At 48.2% G+C, this 23907-nt stretch overlaps 1 protein-coding gene across 1 annotated transcript in view; it reads left to right on the forward strand.

Moving 5' to 3' along the window:
• Positions 1-23421, forward strand: part of HNRNPLL (heterogeneous nuclear ribonucleoprotein L like) — a 44728-nt gene extending 21307 nt beyond the window's left edge. The window contains exons 5-13 of the mRNA XM_064146274.1: positions 4741-4837; positions 4932-5004; positions 10961-11032; positions 14078-14295; positions 14466-14587; positions 16546-16747; positions 18707-18764; positions 18881-18979; positions 20842-23421. Of these exons, the coding sequence (XP_064002344.1) occupies positions 4741-4837; positions 4932-5004; positions 10961-11032; positions 14078-14295; positions 14466-14587; positions 16546-16747; positions 18707-18764; positions 18881-18979; positions 20842-20897 (997 nt within the window). The 3' untranslated portion in view covers positions 20898-23421. The remainder of the gene's footprint in view (positions 1-4740; positions 4838-4931; positions 5005-10960; positions 11033-14077; positions 14296-14465; positions 14588-16545; positions 16748-18706; positions 18765-18880; positions 18980-20841) is intronic.
• The last annotated feature ends 486 nt before the right edge of the window (positions 23422-23907 follow it).

Here is a 23907-nt window from a genome sequence, read left to right on the forward strand (position 1 = left end):
AGTTCCTGGCTGCAGATGGGACTTTTAGGATGATTTGGAGCACCTCTCCTATGAGGAAAGACTGAGGGAGTTGGGGCTGTTCGGTCTGGAGAGGAGAAGGCTCTGAGGTGACCTTATTGTGGCCTCTCAGTATCTTAAGGGGGCTCTAAGAGAGCTGGGGAGGGACTGGGGGGGAATGGAACAAAGCTGGAAGTTGGTAGATTCAGAGTGGATGTTAGGAAGAAGTTCTTCACCGTGAAGGTGGTGAGAGCCTGGCACAGGTTGCCCAGGGAGGTGGTGGAAGCCTTATTCCTGGAGGTGTTTAAGTCCAGGCTGGATGTGGCTCTGGACAGCCTGACCTAGTGTGAGGTGTCCCTGCCCACGGCAGGAGGGCTGGAACTGGATGATCCTTGTGGTCCCTTCCAACCCTGAGTGATTCTATGTATTAACAGGAGAATGGCAGGAAAAACAGTATGGAATTTTGAGACCAAGTAATTTTTAAATTTCAAGAGAATGTGAGTCACAGAGAATCTAGAATTACAGGTGAGAAGTTGTAGAGCAGAGAAGACTCAGGGCAGACCTTAGAGCTGCCTTGAGGGATCCTGCAAGAAGGCTGCAGAGGAACTTTTCCTCAGGGTGTCTAGAGGCAGTCCAAGGGGGAATGGTTTGAAGCTGAGACAGAGTAGGGTTAGACTGGAGCTGAGGAAGAAGTTCTGCAGTAGGAGGGTGGTGAGAGTCTGGCACAGGTTGCTCAGGGAGGCTGTGGCTGCCTCCTCCCTGGTGGTGTTCCAGGCCAGGCTGCAGAAGAGCTTTGGCAACCAAGTCTAGTTGAGAGGTGTCCCTGCCCGTGGCAGTGGGGTTGGAGTAGCTGAGCTCTGGGCTGCCTTACAGCAGAGCCATTCTGGAATTCCATCACAGCCAGGGTACATTCTGATTTCTTTCTGTCTATAGAGCCAAAGCAGCCTTTGTACATTTCATCTTTATAGAAGAGTCATGTTATCAGCAGTGGTCTTGACCACCATGATGGCTGATAATTGCAGACATGGAATGTGGTGTAGCTTTGACAACACATTAGCCACAGAAGTTTTGTCTGCCTGTCTTGATACTCAAGAAATGGGTAAGGGATTGCAAAGGAGTAGTAATTTGACTTTGAGTTTACTAAAGTACTTCTAACATCAGAGACTCAGGGAATCAATGATCTCTGCAGGTCTCTTCCAACCCCTAACATTCTGTGGTCCTGTGATTCTGTGAATCATAGAATGTTAGGGGTTGGAGAGAACCTCCAGAGATCATCCAGTCCAACTCTCCTCCAAAGCAGTATCACCCAGGGCAGATCACACAGGAACACATCCAGGTGGGGCTGGATGGGCTCTCAGGAAAGGCTCCAGAGAAGGAGACTCCACAACCTCTCTGGGCAGCTTGCTCCAGGCCTCCAGCACCTTCACACCAAAGAACTTTCTCCTCATCTTGAAACAGAATTTCCTGTGATTGAGTTTGTGTCCACTGCCCCTTGTCCTATCGCCGGGCTTCGCTGACCAGAGCCTGGTTCCACCCTCCTGACAGCCACCCTGCAGTGATTGTCAGCATTGGTAGGTCCCTTCTCAGCCTTCTCTTCTCCAGGCTATTCTGACTTCAGTAAAGCATAAGAACAGCTTAGGCTTCTCGGTGTGTTGAGGAAGATCCCTGCTCTGTTTCCTGCATTGGTGGCATGCAGTTGTACATGTGATGAACATCCAGAGCTGTTAATGTGTTATTGTGGTTTGCAGAGTCCAAAGTCTGACATGATTGCCCCTTGGCTTGTAAAACTCTGATCACCCTCTGCCTAGACACTGATTACCTCAGTTTCTGAGCTGTCTCCTGGACTGAGGTGCCAAAATATCAGACATTCTAAGGAATGTGTTTGTGGACAAGGCTGGTGTGGCAGGGTGACTTCTCTAACACAAGACCTAACCAGAGGCTGCACTGTTGGTTAGCCAAGCAAAGAGCACACAGAAGCAGAGCAGCTGCTGTTTCCCTATGGAGGAGACTTGAACTGTGTGTCCTGACAGTCAGCAGGTTGACTTCCTGTGGTAGCATGCTTAGTTTTGTGGGAAGTGCTGCTGTCTGCAGCAGATGACTTGCAGTTTGGGGAAGTTCTGCATTCTGTGAGAAATTAGGGAAGTTGTGGGGAGGATCCTGTGGATCCTCTGAAGCTGCCATACTTCTGTTCCTTGAATTCAAGTCGGCATCAGGCTTTTTGTTAACAGCAAACCCAACCAGCAGTTGAATGAAATGGGAGTAAACCCCACTCTGCTCTGCTCTCATGAGACTCCACCTGCAGCACTGTATTTCTGGTGCCCCCACCACAAGAGGAACATGGAACTGCTAGAGTGGGTCCAGAGGAGGCCACAGAGATGCTCAGAGGGCTGGAGAACCTCTGCTGTGGGGACAGGCTGGGGGAGTTGGGACTGTCCAGCCTGAAGAAGAGAAGGCTTCAGGAAGACCTTAGAGCAGCCTTGCAGGACCTGAAGGGCACTTCAGGAGAGCTGGGGAGAGACTTTGGACAGGGTGTGGGAGTGACAGGATGCACCAAGGCTCAATTGCATTTCCCTGCCACTCGTAGAACTAACCTTGGAGGATGTTGAGGGTCTGTGCTGGCATCAGAGCTGTTCAGTGTCTTCATCAGTGACATAGACAGGAAGATTGAGGCATCCTCAGCAAGGCTGCAGATGATAGCAGGCTGAGTGGGGTAGTTGATAAGGCTGGGGACAGGATTCATCCAGAGGCACCTGGACAGGCTGCAGAGCTGGGCTGAGGAGACCTTCATGAGGTTCAGTAAGGCCAAAGACAAGGTCCTGCACCTGGGTCAGGGCAGCCCTCTGCAGCAATGCAGGCTGAGGGTGATGAGATTGAGAGCAGCCCTACAGAGAAGGGCCTGGAGGTGCTGGCTGGGGAGAAGCTGGGCAGGAGCCAGCAATGGGCACTGGCAGCCCAGAAGGCCAAGGGCAGCCTGGGCTGCATCCGAAGCACTGTGGCCAGAGATGGAGAGAGGGGATCCTGCCCCTCTGCTCTGCTGAGACCTCACCTGCAGAACTGGGGCCATCTGTGAGGCCCTCAAGACAGAGAGACCTGGAGGTGCTGTATAGGGTCCAGAGTAGGCCACAGAGAGTCTCAAAGGTCTGAAGAACCTCTGCTCTCGGGACAGGCTGAGAGAGTTGGGGCTGTTCAGCCTGGAGAGGAGGCTTCAGGGAGACCTTAGAGCTACATTTCCATATTGCTTGAAGGGGCTACAAGAAGGCTGCAGAGGGACTGTTTGCAAAGGCCTGCAGGGGTAGGACAAGGGACAATGGTTTGAAATAAGAGCAGAGCAGATTTAGATTGGATACTAGGAATAAATTCTGCACTATGAGTGGTGAAACACTGCAGTAGATTGCCCAGGGTGTAGGTGTTTGTGGCTTCATCCCTGGAGATATTCAAGGTCAGGCTGGACAAGGCTGTGAGCAACTTGCTCTAGTAGAGGATGTCCCTGCTGACTGTCGGAGGGTTGGACTGGATGACCTTTGGATGTCTCTTCTTACCCAAACCATTCTATGACTCTATGACCTAACCTACATGTAGGAGCCTGGCACACGGTCCTGCCCTGAGTGATGGATTTAATGCAGTCTGGTTGATGCTGTTTTTTTGGTACAAGGTCCAAGCATCTCTCTTAGTTCCATGGTTTTAGTTCCCTGTCAGGCTCCAAAGAGTGGGCTCTTTCTTGGTTCTTTTTGCTGTAAAGTAGCTCCTGAGCTCATGTCCTCCCTACCTGCAGAAGCTAACCATGAGAAGGGATGTGTTGTCCTAAGTCACACCTCCCCACCACCAAGCTGTGATCTCATCCCAAATGATGCAGCTTGAACTTGCCCTTCAAGTGTTCTTTAGCTTTGCTGGGAACTTTCTGTCTCCTCTGGTGGACATTACTAAATTCATCAGAAAATCCTCTTCCAAATGGCATAAGCTCAGACTATGAACAGAGCTTGCAGCTGTAGCATCCACCCTCAGTCATTTTCTGATTCATGAGTGGTCTCACATGCTGCTTACAGGATCCTTAATGTAAGTTGGACCTAAATAGACTTGTTGGTATTTTTATGTTAAAGTCTGTATGGAAGCACAGAATGTGAGGGGTTTAGAGGGACCTCCAGAGATCATCCAGATCAACTCCCCTGCCAGAGCAGGGGCACCCAGGGCAGATCACACAGCAACACATCCAGGTGGGGTTGGAAAGGCTCCGGAGAAGGAGACTCCGCAGCCCCTCTTGGCAGCCTGCTCCAGGCCTCCAGCACCATCACACCAAACAACTTTCTCCTCATCTTGAGGTGGAACCTGCTGGGTTCCAGTGTGGACCTGTTGCTCCTTGTCCTATCACTGGGCACCACCAAACAGAGCCTGGCACCTTCATCCCAACCCTCACCCCTCAGATATTAGTAGGCATTGATCAGATCCCCTCTCAGCCTTCTCCAGACTAGGCAGCCCCAGGGCTCTCAGCCTTTGTTCACAGCAGAGATGCTCAAGTCCCACAGTCATCCTCGTGGCTCTCTGTTGGGCTCTCTCCAGCAGGTCCCTGACTTTCTTGAACTGGGGAGCCCAGAACTGGGCACAACATCCCAGCTGTGGTCTCACGAGGGCAGAGCAGATTTCATGCAGGGTATACAATGATGCAGGCTACAAAAGTAAGGCCACCTGAGAAGGAAGGGAGAGGAATGAGAGCCCTGGGGACACCCAGCTCCTTAACCTGCTGCGTACGTTCGAATCGGTGTTCTGCGCGCAGAAGGCGAAGGCGGCGCTGAACGGAGCCGACATCTACGCAGGGTGCTGCACGCTGAAAATCGAGTATGCACGGGTAATGCTCCCTCCTTCTCTTGTCACTGGCACTGGGGAAGAGCACCCCTGGCATCCAGGCTTTAACTCTTCTCGCTTTTACTTTATCTGCACAGCCAACTCGACTTAATGTCATTAGGAACGACAACGATAGCTGGGACTACACTAAGCCATACCTGGGCCGACGAGGTAGGTTCTTGTCCGTTCTCGCTGTAGATGTTTGGCTGTGCTGATGACAGTCCTCTGTGGGTGGTCAGGCTGTGTATGGCAGTAGTCATTTCAGAGCAAGCCAGTGCTGCTGAAAGCTGTGTTCACCAGCCAGGAAATTAACCCTGAGCCCTAGTGCCCCCCTTCTGTCGTGTGCTTGAGCCACTTAGTTCAACAAGGAGCCCACACCTGCAAGCACCTTCGCAGTTCTCAAGGACTTGCATTTCTCCAAGCAGCTCTCTCTCTTTGGAGGAGAGGAAACCTGGCACAGACTATTCCTTACAAACTACAAACTTGCACGCTGCTTCTCCTTCGAAAGGACTCCTTTTTGTTTTCTTTTGTTTGCCCTATGTTGGACGAGGCATTAAGAAGGATAGAGGACTTCAGCAGGCTGACTCTACACTTCATCATGCACCACATCGGCATCAGCAAACAATAGAAGTAATAATCAAACAGACAAACAAACCAAACAAACCCTCTGAACAAAAAAACCAACCCAAACAAACAAAAAAAACCAACCCAGACCTCAGACTTGCAACTCACCACGTCTGCATACTGCATGCACCACCACCACCAGTTCTTAAAGGAGGACACTTTTCAGTACTTCAGATTTGTGTGGGATGAATAACATGATAGACTCTACCCATGCTGTTCAAGTTTCTCTGTATGGTGCTCTTACTGCCCTTCAAATTCAACTGACCAAATGAGAACCTCCAAAATTAAGAACCTCTCTTGTTGCTACTCTTGACATTGTAATCTTTATTATTATTATCATTACATACTGTATGTGGGAGTTGAATTCAGTCTGAACAGTTGTGATATTGTCTAGCCCTAGGGGAGTTCAAGCTTTACCTGTAGATAGTTGGAAGTGAGCAGTGCAATATCAGATAGGTCCCCTTCAGGTATCTTGATTACAACAGGGAGATAATTGGTACAGTCCTACTGTCTCTTAACTACTGAGCTGTGAAAACTGACCAGAGCTGAACTTGGTGTCAGTGGAAACGATGACAATATTGTAGTGGTTTGAACCCTAATGTAAAGACAAACTGCTGTGTAGCCTTCACTCCTTGTAAAGTGTTGATTCTATTCAAACAATAAATCTGTGTTCAGTAACCTCTGTACAAACAATGTGTGCAATGTAAAGGTAGAAAACAGCGGAGACAACGTGTCTGAGGCAGAGGAGCTAATGCTCAAGGGCTCCCAGGAGAGCCAGGGCTCTGAGCATCTCAAGGGACAAGCACTGCCAAAGTCCTGCTGCAGAGACCCTGTGCTCCTGAAAACTGTTGTACCACCTAGGGCTTGAGTTTGCACAACCCAAGTTCTTGTAAAAAGTTAATAAGGGAGCTACAGTATTGGGTGCAGCTTGCAGATTATTTCTGTTTCTAGCAGCATTGCAAAATTGGTGGGTTTGGGGTTTTTTTTTTTTTCCTTTTCCAAATTCCTGAGATTTTGAAGAAACTCAAGAGCAAAAGAAAGGAAAAAAAAAAAAAAAGTGAAGATTTGAATTGGAAACAGCCAAATTTGGATTTGGACCCTCAGATCTTTGGGCTTGGAGGCTGACTTCCTTGGGCATCTAATTCCATGAGGCCTGCAGCTAGATCTGGCTGCCTGAACTCGATGTTCCTCAGGCAAAAGGAAACAGTGGAAGATGAAAAACTGAGGCTAGGCTTTCTCCACAACTCTCACCCTGCCCTTTCCTGCTTCTCCGTATGGAACTGTGGCAGCCTGCCGCAGAGCACGTGAAAGGAAGAGAACTGCATGTGGATTTTGTCTGCAGCTCTGGGGAGCTCTAGATAGAGACAAATCTATCTCATGCTCTATTGTGTGTTGCTCTTCTGTGGCCCACACCTACTGAGCTAGAAAATGGGAATGGAAGTTGCTGAATGACCTGTACCAGAGAGAAAGAAATTGTGCCCATAAAGTAATCCAGGACTACCCTTTTTAGCCTTTTTCCTTAGTTTCCTTATTTTGGTTTATTTGTTTTGGGATTTTTTTGTTTCTTTTTTTATCCTTAGTAATTTTCCTTTTTTTCCCCCCCTTTTTAATTTTTTTTTCCCTTCCCCTCCTATTTCCCCCCCTTTTTTTTTTCATTCTTTTTCCTATTTATTTTTCCTCCCACTCCTTGTTTTTTGCTTTTTCCTTTCTTCCTCTTCCCCCTTCTTTCTTCCTCTTCCCCCTTCTTTCTTCCTCTTCCCCCTTCTTTCTTCCTCTTCCCCCTTCTTTCTTCCTCTTCCCCCTTCTTTCTTTCTCTTCCCCCTTCTTTCTTCCTCTTCCCCCTTCTTTCTTCCTTTCCCCCCCTTCTTTCTTCCTTTCCCCCCTTCTTTCTTCCTTTCCCCCCCTTCTTTCTTCCTTTCCCCCCCTTCTTTCTTCCTTTCCCCCCCTTCTTTCTTCCTTTCCCCCCCTTCTTTCTTCCTTTCCCCCCCCTTCTTTCTTCCTTTCCCCCCCTTCTTTCTTCCTTTCCCCCCCTTCTTTCTTCCTTTCCCCCCCTTCTTTCTTCCTTTCCCCCCTTCTTTCTTCCTTTCCCCCCCTTCTTTCTTCCTTTCCCCCCCTTCTTTCTTCCTTTCCCCCCCCTTCTTTCTTCCTTTCCCCCCCTTCTTTCTTCCTTTCCCCCCCTTCTTTCTTCCTTTCCCCCCCTTCTTTCTTCCTTTCCCCCCCTTCTTTCTTCCTTTCCCCCCCTTCTTTCTTCCTTTCCCCCCCTTCTTTCTTCCTTTCCCCCCCTTCTTTCTTCCTTTCCCCCCCTTCTTTCTTCCTTTCCCCCCCTTCTTTCTTCCTTTCCCCCCCTTCTTTCTTCCTTTCCCCCCCTTCTTTCTTCCTTTCCCCCCCTTCTTTCTTGCCTTTCCCCCTCCCTTCTTCCTTGCCTTTCCCCCTCCCTTTCTTCCTTCCTTCCAACCACTTTTGGTCCTTTTTTTCCTTTTTATTTAACCGTTTGCTCCTTTTCTCCTGATTTCCAATTTACTTTTTTTCCTCCTTCCTCCCCCCCTCCCTTCCCCCCCTTTTTTCTCCCCTTTTCCCCCCTTTCTCCCCCTTCTTTTTTCCTCCCTTTTCCCCTTTTGTTTTTTCTTTTTGAGAGAGAGTTTTCCCCTTTATGCTTCAGTTTACTCTTGCAGCAGCATTGTTTGGCTTTTGAACTTGTAACGACCTGGCCTGGAGGGATCTGACTGCGGCTGACCAAACCTCAGCCCCGGGGGTTTCCTTCTGAAACCAGCCCTGCTAATGCACCCCTGCAGAGTTTCTCCCCTCCGGTCAGAGGAACGAAAAACATTTTGCTAGTGATTGTTTTCGCCTTCTTTACAGAAGTGAGATTAGTTGTTAATGGCAACAAACTACTGCAAACTTCCCCATAGTCTTTCACAGAACTATTGAACTGCTTTGGTTGGAAAAGTTCCCTGAGATTGAGCCCAACCACTGCCCAAACACCACCATGGCCATTAAACCGTGTCCCCAAGTGCCATGGCCACAGGGTTTTTGAACACCTCCATGGATGGGGGCTGCACCGCCTCCCTGGACAGCCTGTTCCACTCCCTCTTGCAGCAAATGTTCCTAATGTCCCCTGGGGCATTTTCAGGCCATTTCCTCTCTTCTATAATCTGATACTAGGGAGCAGAGCCCAATTCCCATCTCCTCCCCTCCAGGGAGCTGTAAAGAGCAGTGAGCTCTGCCCTCAGCTTCCTCTTCTCCACACCAAACACCCCCAGCTCCTGCAGCTACTCCACCCCAGCCCTCTTCTCCAGACCCTTCCCCACTTTCCTTGCCCTTCTCTGGACCCTCTCCAGCAACTCAGCTTTCCTTGCTTCAGTAAATTTCCTGCCAAGTGCCTGCTGCAGTGAACTCATACTGCATGAAACTGAACAACAAAAATGCACCTGAGTTGTTAGCATTCTACTTGATTTTAGCCAGAGAGTTCCAACTAGTCTGGAGCATTTCTTTTAGTGGTTAATACCAGCTTCTGCAGTGACTCAGGGACCTGATGGGCAGCAGTAACAAGCCCCCACATTTAAACTAGATGAAGGAAAAATCTCTTTCCTTTCAGAAGCCTTCAGAACACAGATCAGTTCTAGTGTGTCAAGGCTGGTGTGCACAAGTACCGGCACAATTAGGGGACTTTGGTCAAAGCATGAAGAGTTAAGGACTACTCCATGACAAAGAGGAAATACTTGTCAAGCTGGCTGCAGTTTCAAGGGATGTAACTCCACAGGCTAGAACTAGAAACATAATTGTTTCTAAGAGGTCATTAGATGCTTTAAAGGCTTCACATATTTGGTGTGACTGCCCATTTGCTTTCTAAAGCCCAGAACCAGAGCTGTTAACCCTGAAAAGGGAGTGGAAACACCTGGACTTGGCAAAAGTAATCTTTTTTGTATTTGAAGGCATTCAGCACTTGCCTCTCTTTAGACTTTATTGCAAAGTAAATTCTAGAATGGCTTAGCTTGGAAGAGACCTCAGAGATCTGCCATGGGCAGAGACACCTCTCAGCTAGGCTTGCTTGCCTAAGCCCTCATCCAGTCTGGTCTTGAACACCCTCAGGGAGGAGGCATCCGCAGTCTCCCTGGGCAACCTGTTCCAGAGTCTCACCACCCTTGTACTGAAGAACTTCTCCCTAAGCTTCAGTCAAACCCTGCTCTGCCTCAGCTTCAAACCATTCCCCCTTGGCCTGTCTCTAGACACCCTCAGCAAAAGTCCCTCTGCAGCCTTCCTGCAGGATCCCTTCAGGCACTGTCAGGCAGCTCTGAGGTCCCCCTGCAGTCTTCTCCCCTCCATCTCCCTCAGCCTGTGCTCACAGCAGAGCTGCTCCAGCCCTTGGCTCATCTTTGTGGCCTCCTCTGGATTCACTCCAGTGGCTCTGTGTCCTTCTGCTGCTGAGGACAGAGGAACTGGAGGTAGGATTGGAGCTGGGGTCTGAGGAGAGGAGAGGAGAGGAGAGCCAAGGGGAAGAGGCTGTCCTCACAGTCCTGAGCAGATTTGTTTTCATCTTCCACTGTTGCCTTGTCCAGTGCCAATAGCTGCTGTTTTTCCCAGGCAGTGCCTCCAGCTGCAGCGGGCAGCAGCAACTGTACTTCAGTTTGCTGGGAGCTGTTGTAAACTGAGCAATATCTTGCCCCATCTTCTCAAGGTAGCTGTTTTAATCACAAGAAATCAACTGCTGCTCACCACAAAAGACATCTGGCGAGGTGGATTTTGTCCCGCGCCCTCGGATCTGAGTAGGGAACGCCGCCCTGGCCGTGCTGCTCTGCTTCCCTCCAGTAATGTAGACCCCTTGCTTAACTTTCTCTCCTGAAGCCCTGGGTTTTCTGAAAGGATTGCCCCGTGTTGGAGTGCATTAGTCCTTCACTGGGAGCCTCTCTTGTGCTGCTGAGCAGTGCAAGGCTGCCCAATGCTTTCAGCAAGCCCAGTGCTCGGTAGCTGTTCTGTCAGATATTTGCTGTACACATCTGTAATGCTCTCTGTTTACTGATTGTGAAACCATGTAATACAGGTTGTTGTTGGCTTATGCTGAAACTTCTTGAAAGAAGCCCACTTTGAAAATGTGTTGCTGTTGAAGCTAATATTGTGATTCAGGTACTGTCTTTCAAAAGTCCTGCATTTCAACCTTGTTTTTAAAGAGAATCCTAGGTCACTGCTGCTGTCGTACGGTGTTACCTATTACTAATGTGTGCTGTGTCTTATTCAGGAGAACTCTTGGGTTATTGCCATACCTTTTTAAATGTCTGCATCTCCTCATTGCCCCACTGCCCCCCCAGTCAACCTAAGTGCAGTTTGGTTTAATTTCTGGTGTCCCAGGGCTACAGCTTGTATGGTTTTAGACGTATAATGCGTGAGAAATCAATTATAAGATTAACCAGGACTCAGATTTTGCTTCTTAACTAGAAGCTTTGTGTCTGAAGTGGAGCCATCAATGTTGTGCATACTAAACTGTCTTCTTTCCCTTCCCACATGTTAGACAGAGGGAAGGGCCGCCAGAGGCAAGCTATTTTGGGAGAGCACCCATCCTCATTTAGACATGATGGTTATGGTAAGTAACACAGGGCGGGTGGTGGCTGCCAGTTCTGTGCGTGCTCTATGGGGTTGTAAATGACTGATGCCTGCTTTCAAGCAATGGGGACCCTTCCAGCCCGAGCAGCTCACTGCTGTGCTGGATGCATGGCACTGTCAGCTCACCTCTGGAAATGGCAGTGATTCACTGTCATCACAGTCACACGGTGGTAGGGGATTAGAGGGACCTCCAGAGATCGTCCAGGCCAACCTCCCTGCCACAGCATGGTCACCCAGGGCAGGTCACACAAGAACACATCAAGGTGGGCTGGAAAGGCTCCAGAGAAGGAGACTCCACAACCTCTCTGGGCAGCCTGCTGCAGGCCTCCAGCATCCTCACACCAAACAACTTTCTCCTCATCTTGAGGTGGAACCTGCTGGGTTCCAGCATGGAGCTGTTGCTCCTTGTCCTGTCACTGGGCACCACCAAACAGAGCCTGGCACCTTCATCCTGACCCCCACCCCTCAGGTATTGATAGACATTGATCAGGTCCCCTCTCAGCCTTCTCCAGACTAAGCAGCCCCAGGGCTCTCAGCCTTTGTTCACAGCAGAGATGCTCAAATCCCACAGTCATCCTTGTGGCTCTCTGTTGGGCTCTCTTCCGCAGATCCTTGTCTCTCTTGAACCGTGTAGCCTGAAACTGGACACAGCATCCCAGCTGTGGTCTCAGCAGGGCAGAGCAGAGGGGCAGGAGAACCTCCCTAGGGAAATGCATCTCTGTGCATTTCTTGCTGTACCTCTCGTTCCATGGAGAGCATCCTGCTCCACCCATTCATTCCTCAGAATGCTTCCTGTCTGTTGCCATCTCTTCAGCACCTGTGCTGGGAAAGGAGCTGCCTTCTGGAACACCACAGCGGAGCTTGATCAGTGTTTCGATGCAACACAGAGCTCTGGGATGTTCTTGCATGCAAAGCTGTGAATTGTTGGCTTTGTGCTTCTTCCACTCTGGCTAGTTCTGCAAAGGTACAGGTGTGTGGCTGTAAGAGTGCTGGCTGGGAGTTAGTCTTCTGAAGTGCTGCTGTCATGACCAGCATGACCGACCTGGGCGCCGTGGTGGATAGAAGGATGCCTATGGCCCAGCAAGGTGCCCTTGTGGCCAAGAAGGCCAAGAGCATCCCAGGGGTGTATTAGAAAGGCTGTAGTGAGTAGGTCCAGAGAGGTTCCTATGTTTTTCCTGTGTTCACATGAAACTTCCTCTGCTCTAGCTTGCACCCACTGCCCCTTGTCTCTCCTCCCTCTATGCTCTGCCCTGTGGAGGCCATATCTGGGATCTTGTGTCTAGTTCTGGGCCCCTCAGGTCAAGAAGGACCTCAGGGAACTGCTTGAGATAGCCCAGCCCAGAGCACCAAGCTGCTGCAGGCAGTGAACATCTCCTGTGAGGCCAGGCTGAGGGAGCTGGGGCTGGCAGCTGGCAGCAGAGGAGCCTGAGGGCTGCCCTCAGTGCTGTGCTAAAGATGTGCAGGGCAGTGTCAGGAGGACGCAGCCAGGCTCTGCTCAGGGGTGCCTAAGGGCAGCACAAGGGGCACTGGGGGCAAGCTGGAGCAGAGGAGGTGCCATGGGAACAGGAGGGGAAACTTTGTCCCTGTGAGGGTGCTGGAGGCCTGGAGCAGGCTGCCCAGAGAGGCTGTGGAGTCTCCTTCTCTGGAGCCTTTCCACCCCCACCTGGATGTGTTCCTGTGTGCCCTGCCCTGGGTGACTCTGCTCTGGCAGGAGGTTGGCCTGGATGATCTCTGGAGGTCCCCCGTGCTCTGTGATTGTGTAAGTGAGGATTTGCTGTCACTTTGACGTGCTGACCCCAGCACCTCAGGAGTACAAGACTGGTGTGACTTTTGTAGTCCTTTACTCTGAACAGCCAGGCACAGCGTGATTGATTCTTGCCTCTTTCTTTGCAAACCTATTTCTGACGTTTTTACAGTCCAGGGTGACCTTTCACCTACTCTTTCCAAAGGTTCTTCCAATCTCCAGGATTTCCAAGTTTGACCTTGTACTTGCTGATGTTATTTTATAATGTTTCTGCTTTACCCTTCCATCTGAACACCCCAAAGTGTTCAAGGCCACGTTGGGTGAGGCCTTGAGCAGCCTGGTCTAGTGCAAGGTGTCCCCAGCATGGCAGGGGGGGCTGGAACTACATAAAGCTCAAGGTTCCTTCCTACCTAAACCATTCTGTGGATCTGTGACTCTTGAGTAATGTGCCTGTCTTCTCCTGTGCACGGTCTCCTTACTGCTTTTAGACAGAGAAAAAAGGCCCAAAGGTTCCTTTTATACCTGACTGATATGAATTAGAAGGACTGTGGTATAGTAGGTTGAGAGAGGTTCTCCTCCCCATCTACTCTGCCCTGCTGAGGCCACATCTGGAATACTGTGTCCAGTTCTGGGCCCCTCAGTTCAACAGGGAGCTCAGGGAACTGCTAGAGAGTCCATCCCAGAGCCACAAAGGTGATGAAGGGAATGGAGCATCTCTGTTACAAGGAGAGACTGAGGAGCTGGGGCTTGGGGCTTGGAGCTTGGAGAGCAGGATCCTGAGGGCTGCCCTCACTGCTGTTTATAAAGATGTGCAGGTGAGTGGCAGGAGGCTGGAGCCAGGCTCTGCTGGGTGATGCCCAGTGCCAGGACAAGGGGCACTGCTGCAAGCTGAGGCATAGGGAGTTCCATGGAAACAGGAGGATTCTTTTTTCCCTGTGAGGGTGACAGAACTCTGGAACAGGCTGCCCAGAAGGCTTGTGGAGTCTCCCTCTCTGGAGATATTCAAACTCCACCTGGATGTGTTCCTGTGTCATCTGCTGTAGGAGACTCTGCTCGGGCAGGGGTTTGGACTGGATGATGCCCATGGGTCCCTCCCAAGCCCTAAGGCTCTGTGATGATTCTGTGTGCGTTTCCCCTTGCTTCTGTCTGAGATCAGCAGGGATCCTCCTCCTCGGCCTGCAGCACCGCTGGCTGCCCTGGTGGGACAGAAGCATTGCACTGTGCTTGTGGTGTCTGAAAGGTGTTTGAAACCCTCTGAGGCGTGGCCTTGCATCTCCTCAGGCTCCCACGGGCCTTTGCTGCCCTTGCCAAGCCGCTACCGAATGGGATCTCGGGACACTCCGGAGCTGGTTGCTTATCCCCTGCCCCAGGCATCCTCCTACTACATGCACGGAGGCAATCCTTCTGGGTCGGTCGTCATGGTCAGTGGGCTGCATCAGCTGAAGATGAACTGCTCGAGGGTCTTCAACCTCTTCTGCTTGTATGGCAACATCGAGAAGGTGAGGCAGGGCTTCTTGGCACCTGGGATGCTGCTAGAGTAGTGTTCACTGGTGGGGGAAAAGCCTTGCTGGGGTGGTCCGAAAGTCCCCTCGGCAGCTGGAGAGCTCTTGCTTGGCCCTGGCGGTGGGATTTGGCTTTGGTTTGGTTTTAATTCCCTTCCCTGTCTCAGGTGAAATTCATGAAGACTATTCCAGGCACAGCACTGGTGGAAATGGGGGATGAGTATGCTGTGGAAAGGGCTGTCACACACCTCAACAACGTCAAGCTGTTCGGAAAGAGGCTCAATGTCTGGTAAATATGGCTGGGCAGAGCAGCGGCCGCCAGCACCTGGGCACCATCCCACTGCCTGCTGGCGCTGGGGGCAGTTAGGACTGACAGTGTGCAGCTCTCTGTTCCTTTATCCCTATTGGTTTATTCCTCTGTTCCTAGTTACTGATTTATTCCTCTATTCCTATTTATTTATTTATTCCTGTTATTTATTCCTTTATCCCTAATATTTATTCCTTTATTCCTACTACTTACTCCTTTACTCCTGTTTTTTTATCCCTTTATTCCTACTTATTTTTCCTTTATTCCTATTTATTTATTTATCCCTTTACTCTTGGTTTTTTTTCTTTATTCCTATTATTTTTTTCTTTATTCCTATTATTTTTTTCTTTATTCCTATTTTTTTTTCTTTATTCCTATTTATTCTCCCTTTATTCCTATTTATCCCTTTATTCCTATTATTTTTTACTTTATTCCTGCTGTTTTTTCCTTTATTCCTATTATTTATTCCTATATTCCTATTTATTTTTCCTCTATTCCTATTATTTTTTACTTTATTCCTCCTATTGTTTTCCTTTATTCTTATTACTTATCTCTTTGTTCTCATTTCTTTTTCCTTTATTCCTACTTATTTGTTTATCCTTTTATTCCTATTATTTTTTACTTTATTCCTTCTATTTTTTCCTTTATTCCTATTATTTACTCCCATATTCCTATTTAGTTTTTCCTTTATTTCTATTTATTTTTCCTTTATTCCTATTGTATTTTACTTTATTCCTCCTATTGTTTTCCTTTATTCTTATTATTTATCTCTTTGTTCCTATTTTTCCTTTATTCCTATTATTTTTCCCTTTATTCCTACAATTTTTCCTTTATTTCTATTTATTTATCCCTTTATTCCTAATATTTTTTCTTTATTCCTATTTATTTTTCCCTTATTCCTGTTATTTTTTCCTTTATTCCTATTTATTATTTCCTTTATTCCTATTTATTTATCCCTTTATTCCTATCATTTTTTACTTTATTCCTATTATTTATCCCTTTATTCCTATTTTTTTTTCTTTACTCATGTTTATTTTTCCTTTACTCCTGTTATTTTTTCTTTATTCGTATTAATTATCTCTGTATTCCTATTTTTTTCCCTTATTCCTTTTATTTTTCCCTTATTCCTACTTATTTTTTCCTTTATTCCTGTTTATTTTCCTTTATTCCTATTTATTTATCCCTTTATTCCTATAATTTTTTACTTTATTCCTATTATTTATCCCTTTATTCCTATTTATCTTTTCCTTTATTCATATTTATTTTTCCTTTACTCCTGTTATTTTTCTTTATTCTTATTACTTACCTCTGTATTCCTATTTATTTTTTCCCTTATTCCTTTTATTTTTCCCTTATTCCTATTTATTTTTTCCTTTATTCCTATTTATTTTCCTTTATTCCTATTTATTTTTTCCTTTATTCCTATTTATTTATCCCTTTATTCCTATCATTTTTTATTTTATTCTTATTATTTATCCCTTTATTCCTATTTATTTTTCCCTTTATTAATATTTATTTTTCCTTTACTCCTATTATTTTTCCTTTATTTCTCTTATTTATCCCTTTATTCCTTTTATTGTTTTCCTTTATTCCTGTTCATTTTTGCTTTACTCCTACTCAGCCTTGTACTGCTTATCAATTTCCTATTCTAGGCTCCGTTAAGAAACCTTCATTCCTAAACCCACTAGAATTCCATGGATTGCCATTAACAAACTGTGTTCCCTAATGCATCTTATCCAACCTTTCTGCTTTTTTAAGGGAGAGGTCAAATCCAGGGAATCTTTTTGTCCCCCTATTTCAAACTGCAAAGAAACCCCAACTCTGTTCTCCTTAGGACAACAACCTCTGTGTGAAGTGTGCGAGTCTGAATCGCTTCAGAGACTCTCTCTCTCTGTATTTATTGATAACTCTGTATCCCCACACATCTCCTTAAATCCCAGCGTTTCCAAGCAGCACTCAGTAGTCCCAAGCCAGATCTTTGAGCTGGAGGATGGCACGAGTAGCTACAAGGACTTTGCTATGAGCAAGAACAATCGCTTCACCAGCGCTGGCCAGGCCTCCAAGAACATCATCCAACCGCCCTCCTGCGTGCTGCACTACTACAACGTCCCCCTCTGCGTCACCGAAGAGACCTTCGTTAAGGTAGGCAGCTGCAGTGCTTAGCAGAGCAGCTCTGGCCTCATTTACACCTTTGCTACTTGGAGGAAAGCAGAGCAGCTGCTTTGGAAATACCTTTGGAGCCTCTTGTCAGAGCTCCACGTGGATTGTGTGTTTTGTGGTTTCCACATCTCACAGTCTCACTAAATTGTTGGGGCTGGAAGGGACCACAGGGATCATCCAGTTCCAGCCCCCCTGCCATGGACAGGGACCACCTCACACTAGATCAAGTTGCCCTGAGCCACATCCAGCCTGGCCTTAAAACACCTCCAGGGATGAGGCTTCCACTACCTCCCTGGGCAACCTGTGCCACTCTCTCACCACCCTCATGCTGAAGAACTTCCTAACATCCAATCTGAATCTACCCACTCCTAGTTTTGCTCCATTCCCCCCAGTCCTATCACTACCTGACACCCTAAGAAGTCCCTCCCCAACTTTCTTGTAGCCTCTTTCAGACCCTGCAAGGTCACAATAAGGTCTGCTGGGAGCCTTCTCCACTCCAGACTAAACAGCCCCAACTCTCTCAGCCTGTGCCCATAGCAGAGCAGCTCCTGCCCTCTGCTCATCCTCGTGGCCCTTCTCTGGACACCTTCCAGCCCCTCCAGCTCTTTCCTGTCACAGGGCTCCAGAGCTGGGCACAGTGCTCCAGGTGGGGTCTCAGCAGAGGGTGCAGAGGGGCAGAATCCCCTCCCTGGCCCTGCTGCCCACCCTGCTCTTGTTGCAGCCCAGGCTCTGGCTGGCATTTGGGCTGCAGGTGCACACTGCTGGCTCCTGTTGAGCTTCTCATCCACCTGCACCCCCAGGTCCTTTTCTTCAGGGCTGCTCTCAAGCCAGGCACTGTCCAGCCTGGTGACTGAGTCCAAGCCCCTGGGAGTGCTTCTGCACACCCAGGTTTGCACTGCAGATGCTGCAGGAGGCCACCCCATGACCTCAGCAGGCCGACAAGCACACAACAAAAGCAGGGTAAAGCCTACCCGAGAGAAGTGTTTGTGGCTACCATTTCACTGTCCTCACTCCAGCAGCCAGCCTCGGGCTACCCCCTGGCACTGTGCAGTCCCTGGCACTCCACTCAGAGGCAAAGGGACCTAAATTGCTTACTGCCACCTGCTGTCCCCTGCCAGCAGGGCAGGCCCTGCTCAGCTCTCCATGCCAGCACTGCCCCAGGGAACCCCCACCGTGGGCCAGGGGAAGGAAACAGCCTATGTCTGCCCATTTATGTTCTTTCTAATTACTGATTTAATGCCACAACCCACATCTTGCAAATAAAGTGGTTCTTGGTTTGTTCACAGGCTGCTAGAGGTTGGAAGGGACCTCCATAGATCACTGAGTCCACCCCCCTGCCAAGCAAGATCATAGAATTGAGTTGTTTGTTTGTTTTTTCATAGAGGGGGAAAATAAAAGTCCAAAACACTCAAACAAAGCCTTGAGGGACAACTGTGTGAAGCTGAGGGACAGTAGTTTTTGACTGGATCTTAGGAAGTTCTTCAGTAGAAGGGTGGTGAGGCTCTGGAATAGGTTGCCCAGGAAGGTTCCACCTGAATATGAGGAAAATCTTTGTCCCTGTGAGGGTGCTGGGGGCCTGGAGCAGGCTGCCCAAAGAGGTTGTGGAATCTCCTTCTGTATAGACATCCCAAACAAACCTGGATGCATTCGTGGGTGACTCTGCTCTGGCAGAGGGTTTGGACTGGATGATCTCTGGAGATCCTTTCAAACTCCTACCACTCTGGTTCTGTATCAGAGGACCCTTTTTTTCCATTCTCTAGATGTTACAAATCTAAACCTCTTTCAGGAATGATAATTTGCCATAAACACCACCTGGGAGCTCTCTCAAAGTCAGTCTTTTGCTTTTTAAGATGTCTCTTCCAGGATCTTGGGAATGTTTGCTCATGTGTTTCTGTGCATTTTTACTGGAGTTTCATCTTTCTGCTTTATTTTTTGTGACAGTTGTGTGAGGATCATGAAGTTCTGGGCTTTATTAAATACAAAGTGTTTGATCCAAAACGTAAGTGAACCTGGGACCTGGTGGGGGACTTATTTCCATTCTGATTCTGGTAAGAGCAGCAGTCAGGAGATGTTGCTGATCCCTTCCTTCCCCTCTTTGATTTCTCATTTGGACAGCTTCTGCCAAAACACTCTCTGGGCTGTTGGAATGGGAATGTAAGACAGATGCTGTGGAAGCTCTTACTGTACTTAATCACTACCAGATAAGAGTCCCAAGTAAGTTCAGATTTATTGATTTTATTGCTATACCTTTCATTTTTCTTGTTTTCCTTCACCTTGGGGCTGCCTTTGTAAAAGCTGAGGAGGGTTCAGCAGCTCAGAGTGCAGTTAAAAGTGGTCCTGGAGCACAGTGTTTGATCTCTGCTTTAGTTTCCATGAGTTTCTGTCTAACTGGCAGTCTTCTTAGGTTTGGAGTCACACTGTGGAACCACAGAATGGCTCAGGTTGGAAGGGATCATTTACTCCAGCCCTGCTCCTGTGGGTCAGGGATGTCTCTCAGTGAGACTTGGTAGCTCAAGGCCTCAAAAACTCAAGAACTCAAAACATGCTCTGAAACTTTGAAGTTATGGAAAGGTGAAGTCTCTGGATGCAGAGCACTGTCTACAGTTCTGGTGCCCCTAGCATCAGAGTGACATGAAGCTGCTGGAGAGGGCCCAGAGGAGGACATGAAGGTGCTCAGAGGGCTGGAGAACCTCCCCTGTGGGGACAGGCTGGGGAAGTTGGGGCTCTTTAGCCTGGAGAAGAGAAGGCTTCAGGCAGACCTTAGAGCAGCCTTTCAATACCTGAAAAGGGATACAGGACAGCTGAGGAGGGACTTTTGTCTTGAGCTTGTAGTGACAGGATGAGAGGGAATGGATTAAAGCTTGAGGAGGGCAGATTTGGAATAAATTCTTTAGAATGAAGGTGGGGAGACACTGGCACAGGTTGCCCGGGCAAGTTGTGGCTGCCCCCTCCCTGGAGGCGTTCAAGGCCAGGCTGGATGAGGCCTTGAGCGACCTGTGCTGGTGGGGGTTGGAGTAGATGATGTCTGATGTCCCTTTCAGCCTGAGCCATTCTGTGAATTCTGTGCTTTGCTTTCTGGAGAGGCCTGAAGGGTTTGCTGCACCTCCTGCTGTTTCTTCTGTCACACACATTTAAATGATGTCCAGTGCCAGCCTGTCTCAGACAGAAATGTCCCATACATCTTGACTTCTGCAGGTTTTATCTTTGGAATTGCCTCTTAAATATATTTAGTTAAATAGATAAATAGTCTGGGGAGGTGAATTATAGTTAGTTAAATCTAGAAATAGTTTGGATAGTAAGAGGGGCAGCAATAATGGTAAAATCCTTCTCATGCATGTCTGCCATCAGATTTTATGTCCAAACTGCTTACCAATAACAATAAATAAGTTATTAATAACGATAAACAACTTATCAAGGAATTCTCACTAACATCTACCTGCAGGTCATCAGGAGTTTGCAGGCCACTGGCAGGGGGAGGTGGGGAGGAGTGAGCCTGAAATCTACAGAAGTGATAAACTGATCAGGCTGTACAGGGTGGTCTTGGTCAGCAGGAAAGCTGAGCCCTGAGCCCTCAGCACAGGAAGGACATGAATCTGATGGAGAGTGTCCAGAAGAGGCCATGAAGATGCCCAAGGGGCTGGAGTACCTCTGCTATGGGGACAGGCTGAGGGAGCTGGGAGTGTGCAGCCTGCAGAAGAGAAGGCTCTAGGGAGACCTAATAGCAGGACCTGAAGAGGCTATCAGAAGGCTGCAGAGGGACTGTTACCAAAGGCCTGCAGGGACAGGACAAGGGCAATGGCTGCAAACTAGAGCAGAGCAGATTCAGATTGGCTGTGAGGAACAAGTTCTGCAGCAGGAGGCTGCAGGAACACTGCAACAGGTTGCCCAGGGAGGTGTTTGGGGCCCATCCCTGGAGATGTTCAAGGTGAGGCTGGAGAGGGCTGTGGGCAGCCTGCTGTAGTGGAGTAATGTCCCTGCTGAGTGCAGAGGGGTTGGGCTGGGTAAGCTTTAGAGGTGTCTTCCAGTCCAGAGCTTTCTGTGATTCTATGATTCTGTGTTGTGTTGTCTCCTGACAGATGGCTCAAACCCTTACACCTTGAAGCTTTGCTTCTCTACATCATCCCATTTATAGAGATGAGGACAGCATGTTCAGAGCTACCTTCACCTGGATTTGCAAGTCTCAATCTCCACTCTGTTCACAAAGCTCCACAAGTGGTTGTTGTAATGTTGCCTTGTTTCCACTCAATTCTAATCTCTTTGCTCTTGTTTTATAATAAATGGATGTTCCTTCAGAAATACAACAACAACCAACCAGATTTCCACCCCCCACCACCACCTGTTTTGGCCTCGGAGAGAAGTCTTGTCCTGAGCTTACTACAAAGTTGGTATTTTCTTAGTGTAGTCTCTTCAGATGTTTAAAGAAGCAGCAGGAGTAGAAACTTCTTCCTCAAAGAAAGAAGAAATATATTTGCATTTTCAAGAACGTTAAAGACTAGCAAAGTATTTTTCCATTTGTAGGCTTTCATTGGCAGGTAGGACTCAGTAGGGGGGAATTGGAACTGTAGGACTTGGGGTTTGTTGTTTTATTTTCAGTCTGTTAAGTAGTGAATTGTTACAATACTGCTACTACTACTACAAAAAAAAACCCCAAGCCCAAACCCTTGTATTTATAAAATGCTTTCATCAGGTTCATGTTGCACATAACCCAGGACTGACTTGGTTTCCAGTTCAAACAAAGCTAACAGAGAAAATGATGAAGCTTTGTACGTGTTGATGGTGTGAGTTCATACATACTTAAAGTGCTCTGAGGGCTCTTTTGTTTGGAATTGATCACCCAAACACAAGTAACTCTTCTCCATTTGCATTAGCACGATGCCATCTACGGCTGGCCCCACCTCAAGAGCCTTTGAAAAACGACAGCTGCGAGCCTGTACCGATGTGTTCAGCCTCATTTCCCAGCATTTAAACTTCAGTCTTTGGTGTTTAACATCTCCTCTGGCCTCTATTTTTTTTCTCTTGTTTAAAGCGAGTGGTTATGGCGTACCAAATGCTAACAGTTGGCTGTGTGAGAAGATTGATTGCAACAGAAACCAAGGCAGGAGAACAAAAAGCAGGTCCCACCATACACCAGAGGAGGGCCACGAGGATGAGCAGAGGGCTGAAGCTGCTCTGCTATGAGGAGAGACTGAGGGAGTGTTGGGGCTGTTCAGTCTGGAGAGGAGAAAGCTCTGAGGTGACCTTCTTGTGGCCTTCCAGTATCTCAGAGGGGCTACGAGAAAGCTGGGGAGGGACTTTGTAGGCTGTCAGGTGGTGATAGGACTGGGGGGAATGGATCCAAGCTAGAAATGGGTAGATTCAGACTGCATGTTAGGAGGAAGCTCCTCACTGTGAGGATGGTGAGAGCCTGGCACAGGTTGCCCAGGGAGGTGGTGGAAACCTTATCCCTGGAGGTGTTTAAGGCCAGGCTGGATGGGGCTCTGGACAGCCTGACCTAGTGTGAGGTGTCCCTGCCCACGGCAGGAGGGCTGGAACTGGATGATCCTTGCAGTCCCTTCCAACCCTGACTGATCCTATGATTCTGTACTGCCTCATCCCTGGACAATTCCTGTGGTGTTTTTTTTTGTCTGATTTACCTCCAGCATGTCTTTTGCTCAGGAAAAGATTGCCAGGGGGATTACAGCTGGTTGGCCTCTCGCTTGCACTGAGGGTACCTGGGTGGCGTTCAGATATTGCAGTGAAATCACTGAGGGCAGAAATCTCTGCCGAGGGAAGGTGATTTGTTCTGCCTTTGGTTTGCTTTGTGCTTGGAAAGCTCTGCTCTCTCTTCTGGAGCTAGATTCAGTGTTTTCCCTAGGCTAAGCCCCCAGAAATTGGGTTCCAGGTAGGGAAATCCAGGAGGTGTTGTCCTAGGCTGTGTTTGTTCCCCTTTCTGAATTTGCAGCAAAGCGTTCAGGGCCTCTTTGAGTTCTGCTCTCGGTGACCAGAGAGAAGTTATTTGCTCAGACAGCTTCCATTTGGTGATGTCAGTTCTGTCTCTACAGATTTGATCCTTCCCCATCCCTTATTGCTGCAGTTTGGATGCAGACTGTGGGCACTGCACCTAGGTGTTGCCCCTGCTGAATTTCAAGGCAGATAAATACACCTTATCCTTCAAGAGTAAACCCTGCCAGCTGCCCTCTAGGTTTCCTCATCATTGCCCTGTCTACCTCCATTCTCTTCCTGCTTCAGGTAACGAGTATTTCAGGTATTCAAACCCTGCCTCTAGTACGTCTGACCTGGGAACTGAAGGACAGGCTGCTTTTGGCAGCGCTAAGGTTCAGAATGGTGCCAGGCTCCTGTCAAACAGACCTGCATTTTAGGGGCACTCTTTCAAACTGAGCATTTTTCCTACAGAAAACTGCTTGCAAGAGAGCTCCAGCACACAAGGCTGTGGGCCAGAGCTTGCTACCTGCCAACAGCAAAGCTGGGCACTGAAGAAATGTGTGCTGCCTGGTGTTTAAACCGAAATGTCTCTGCCAATCATTGATTTCCCTTCCAGCGCCTCGAATGTGCTGTGGAAACCTGCTCCTTCTGTCAGAGCTTGCACTGCTGTTTGTATTCATGTCATTTCAAGTAGTCAAGTTGTTTGTAGTTGAGCATTAAAAGTAGTCTGTTAACCTGTTGGTCCACTTTGGGGTGTAGAATGAATGACCCTTAAAGCATCCAGGTTTAACAGAAGACAAAAGAACAACAGGAGAACAAAAAAAAAGCACTTTTAATGTTTCAGTGTTCTCAGTGGATCACAGCATTCGGTGCCTAAGGTGTTCAGGTGAGAGGCTGCTTCCCTGTGGCTGCACAGGTCAAACAGGAGACAGTTCCAGGTGTATCTGAAAGGACTTGATACCAGCTGGGAGTGCCAAGTGCAGAGTGTGTGCCAAGAAGAGAGAGGAGACTGGAAATCTGTTTGAGCTTATTTCTCCTTAAAATAACCATCTTATTAATGTCATACTGGAGAACAGGGAAGGTGCCCTGTTGGGGTGTTGATGTAACAAGAAAATGTCTTTGCTTTGGCCTGCAAAGGATGGGTGCTCGTCCTCAGGAAGGAAGGTCCTAGATACCAATCCAGGCTGGGGGTGATGAGGTTTAGAGTATCCCTGCAGAGA

This window comes from Pogoniulus pusillus, chromosome 7 (assembly GCF_015220805.1).
Source record: "Pogoniulus pusillus isolate bPogPus1 chromosome 7, bPogPus1.pri, whole genome shotgun sequence".
NCBI classification, from domain to species: domain Eukaryota; kingdom Metazoa; phylum Chordata; class Aves; order Piciformes; family Lybiidae; genus Pogoniulus; species Pogoniulus pusillus.